Raw genomic sequence first — 4462 nt, 5'->3', positions numbered from 1 at the left:
ATATAGAATGCCTTGAAAATATATTTTTTTGGCAATAAAAGGCCTGATAATGACCTCTAGGTTTGCCAACTTATGAAAACATATTTTGACTTTCCAGAGAAAAAGAATAATAGGTTGCTTGACAGAATTCTGTTATAAATAGTAATATTTATTTATTTAATTTTAGACCACCACTGATTCCATGGTGCTTTACATGTAAAAAGGGTTTACATCCAAAATATACATAAATATAAAATTACAATGAGCAAACAAACATTGACAAACTGGTACAGAAGACCCTGCCCTTCCAGACTTTCAATTTAAAGGATGTAATATATTAGAAAAATATATAAATGTACAAGTACCCTGGTGGAATTACTTGATATTGTAAAAAAAAGTATTTAGAAATATAAAGTACAAGCAAAGAAAAAAAATACAAAAATCATTTTTTAATTAAAATATGTTTTATTAAAAAAAAGCAAACTAAAAAAATAAACCTATGACAAGCAACTAACTACCTAAGACATATGTATGTCAAAATGGTAGAATTCAAAATTACAAATCATCCACTTAAATATCAACCTTTGTTCTGAGAACCAAAAAATAGACTAAGGGTAATGTTATGCATGCAGTTCAGGAATGGAGAAATATATTACACTTAAACAATTGAATTGCTGCTTTTTCCAAATTTCAACAGAAAGAGTCAATAAGTTGCATGTACTTCAAAATGATTCCATTTAAAAACTCAACTTTATAAAAAGAAATCAACAAAAAACAACTCCTCATATAGCTATAGTATAGAAAAAAATTAGAATATATTATTTAAAAAATAAAATAAATAATAGCAGTAATAATAATAATAATAATCATGTAAAATCTTCATAGTCCAAAAAAAAAGCTTTGTCTTTAATGGATAGCGAGCAGTAAAAATAATTAAAAATTATTAAATCAAGAGATAGAAATATCCATCTCAGTTTGCTTGTAGGATTTGATAACATTGATAAATTCTGTTGTTTTTTTTCTAAATGCGTTCTTTACTTCACGATTTCTAAAAGTATAAATAAATGGGTTTAGAAGTGGGGTAACCACAGTGTATGTGAGGGCTAAGAACTTGTCGTAATGACTGCCGTTAGGTGTGACATACACAATAATAGCTGAACCGTAAGCTAGAGATGCAACAATGAGATGGGAAGAACAAGTTGAATAAACTTTTGAGTTATTGTTCTTTCTGTCAATATTCACCACGGTATATATAATTTTAATATAGAATCCCACTATGGCAAAAAAGGGCAAAACTGTTGCAAGAACAGCTGCAAAACTAGTAGTCATATTACTAATAAATGGGTCTGAACAAGCTAAATTTTGCAATGGGGTAAAGTCACAGAAGAAATGGTCTACCTCATTTGATCCACAAAAATCCAACTGAAAAGTAAATATTGTGGGGAATAAAGAGGTTAGGAAACCAAGAAACCATGACATAGCAGCCAATTTACAGCAGAATCCACTGTTCATTATGACGGAGTACCGCAATGGATTGTTAATAGCTAAATATCGGTCAAAGACCATGATAGCTAGAAGAAAACATTCTGTTTCTCCTAAGGCATTAAAAGTATACATTTGTACAAAGCAACCAAAAAACGAAATGGTCTTTTTAGTCTGGAGTAGGATAGCCAACAATTTTGGAATGGTTACTGACACTATCATTATATCTAAAATGCTAAATATAGTGATAAAATGGTACATCGGAGAATGAAGAACAGGTTCCATTCTAATTAACTGAATAATAGTAATGTTTCCAAAAACACAAATGATATAAGCCAGAAGAACAGCAAAGAAGAGTAAATGCTGGAACGAGTGGAACTGGGAAAAAGCCAAAAGAAAAAACTCATTCACAACAGTCCGGTTGACATGCTGCATGTTAAGTCATTTCAAAAATAGTAAAAAAAAGTAATAAACAACAATCAGTACTCTAAATATAATATATAGTATAGGTTAACACAAAGAATATTTTGTCTTATTTTCTTAAAGAATTTATGAAGAAAAAGAAAATAGGAGACCGAAGAAGAGGACCCAACTGATGAATATCAACGTCATTTGGGTGCTATTTAGAGAAATGATGGTTGATTTGGTGAAATTAACAAAATGATAAATATATTTCACAATGTTACCATGTTTGTCAAATTTTCTAGATCATTCTACAATGAATCCTGTGGCTCACTGTTGAAGTTTCTGTCTTATTTTAAGTCCTCGAAAAGAATAGCTACAAAAGAAAAAATGAATAAGTTTTGATTAAAAAAAGACAACTCAACTTTCATAAAAAATGCAAACAAAAATAAAGCTTTCAAATGAAGTGTGTTTCAGCCTTTTTTTTGTAAAGTTTATGTTTTAGTTTAAACCATAAAAATTCCATATCTAAAGAAAATTTATACAAATTTAGAAAAAATGGGAAATTTAAAATTACAGTAAAAAAACCCCAGTTTTATTACAATTTGGTTAACCCTTTTATGACGATGTAACATAGTGTAAAATGCACAAAAGAAAAATTCTGGAGGAGGTTGATATATTAAATCTATAGTTCTGCATTTCAGTGATGATAACATATTTAGAGCTTGTTATAAAAATATTAATCTTGGAAAAAGGGCTAGGTATGTATGTATCCAAAAATCTAAACAAAAATATGCACTTATAGTTATTGCTGGTGAAAGGTAACATCAGTAAACCCCCATTAATGAGATATCAATGTAATATACCCCTTTTGTAAAATTTGACCGGTTGATTAAAAAATACAATATTAGTCTTTGATAAATAGCTAAATATATCTTTCAAGGTTGGAACACACCAGTCATTATTTTATTATCTGAAGAAATAGCATTTTTTCCACTTACTTATTGATGACTTAAGAAACTCAAAATCAAATTGCTCGTAATATATTTGGCACCTGACCATATAATATAAAGCATACTATATATGTAACCACACATTTCTCTTTTTATATTCTTTACTCAGGAAGGGAATTAAGACAAAAAATGTCCTTTGGTAATGCATTTAGTTTAATTGGTGTAATTAGGCACCTATTAGCATAAAAGAAATTCAACATTAAATTTGTTTTATGTTTCAGAACAATAAATTATTGGTTATTTAGTTATATTATTATAGAACTTTAATAATTAAGTTACCCAAGAATAGTATTGTTTACAGGGGAAAAAAAAGTCAAGAGAGGAGTTTTGCAAAAAAATCCTATATTTATTCACATACGGTTCCTTTAATGTATAAGGAGTTTCATTTTTTTATACAGTTAGTATGCTCAACTTAGTTTCAAAGTTTTCTTACATTTGTTAATTCATAAACAATGAAATTGTTGAAAATGACTGACATAGGCTAAGGTCACATGACTATTTTCTTTCATACAAGAAAATCAGTCCAATTATGCTAAACATACTCGGATGAAACTCTGATCAGATTTTGATCATAGTACGATCCATTTTTTCTTGAATGTGGTGAAGATGTTAAAAAAAAAGTCTCCATTTTGTGAGTCCCTCAAAATCTGACCGCATTCAGATAAGGTTCGATTTTTTTTCTCAGACCCATTGACTTGCATAACCATAGTGCAATCCTATTTCCATATGCAAATCATGCATCCTGCAATTTTCTCCTTGGATAGACTTGATCCTAGGCCGGCGTCACACTTACGATTGACTTGCACAAGTGCAATGCGATTGCACTCGGACCAATGTTAATCAATGAGGTCGCTCCAATCTGTTTTTTTTTTCTTAGCTTCAATCAGACTGAGATAAAAATTGCAACCTGATGCGATTTCTAGAGTTTCTCGTGCGAATATCTCCAATGCAAGTCTATGGGTGCGAGAAAAAAATGGATGTCACACAGATGGCACACGGACCATCCTAGTGACATCCGATTATCTAAATACAATTCTATCATGTAGCAGAGAACACTGTAAATGCTCCTGTAAACAAGATTATACAGCTCACCACTCAGTATAAATGTCCATCCATGGAAGAAGCCAGACGGTGCATGGAAAACAAAGGCTAAGGAACTTGCAGAAAAGGAGGTGGAATCCGGCAACAAAAAATGTCTTCATTCAGCGAAAATATCCATCATTAAAATCCCGTTTATTAGTGCTAATTAAAATCTATTACACATAATAACATGGGGACGCGGTTGATGCGTTTCAGAAGACTAACAACTAAGGAAGACTCTCTTCCGAAACGCGTCAACCGCGTTCCCATGTAATTACGTGTAATGGATTTTAATTAGCATTAATAAACGGGATTTTAATGATGGATAATTTCCCTGAATGAAGACGTTTTGTGTTGCCGGATTCCATCTCCATTTCTGACTGTAAATGCTCCTGTACAGGACTGTAATGATTAATAGCTGCTGAGAAAAAAAACGGATCACATACGGATTGAATACGGATTGCTCACGTACTACTATCATGAGAAAAATCATAGACTCGCATTGC

At 31.1% G+C, this 4462-nt stretch overlaps 1 protein-coding gene across 1 annotated transcript; it reads right to left on the bottom strand.

The window, feature by feature from the left end:
* Nucleotides 1–927: 927 nt before the first annotated feature.
* Nucleotides 928–1896, bottom strand: LOC142257648 (olfactory receptor 6C4-like). The gene has a single exon (XM_075329784.1). It carries the CDS (start codon nucleotides 1894–1896, stop codon nucleotides 928–930), a length of 969 nt encoding a protein of 322 aa, XP_075185899.1.
* Between the last annotated feature and the right edge of the window lie 2566 nt (nucleotides 1897–4462).

This window comes from Anomaloglossus baeobatrachus, chromosome 12 (assembly GCF_048569485.1).
Source record: "Anomaloglossus baeobatrachus isolate aAnoBae1 chromosome 12, aAnoBae1.hap1, whole genome shotgun sequence".
In the NCBI taxonomy this organism is placed as follows: Eukaryota; Metazoa; Chordata; class Amphibia; order Anura; family Aromobatidae; genus Anomaloglossus; species Anomaloglossus baeobatrachus.
The sequence above is the reverse complement of the archived record's forward strand: the minus strand, read 5'-3'. Positions and strand labels throughout refer to the sequence as shown.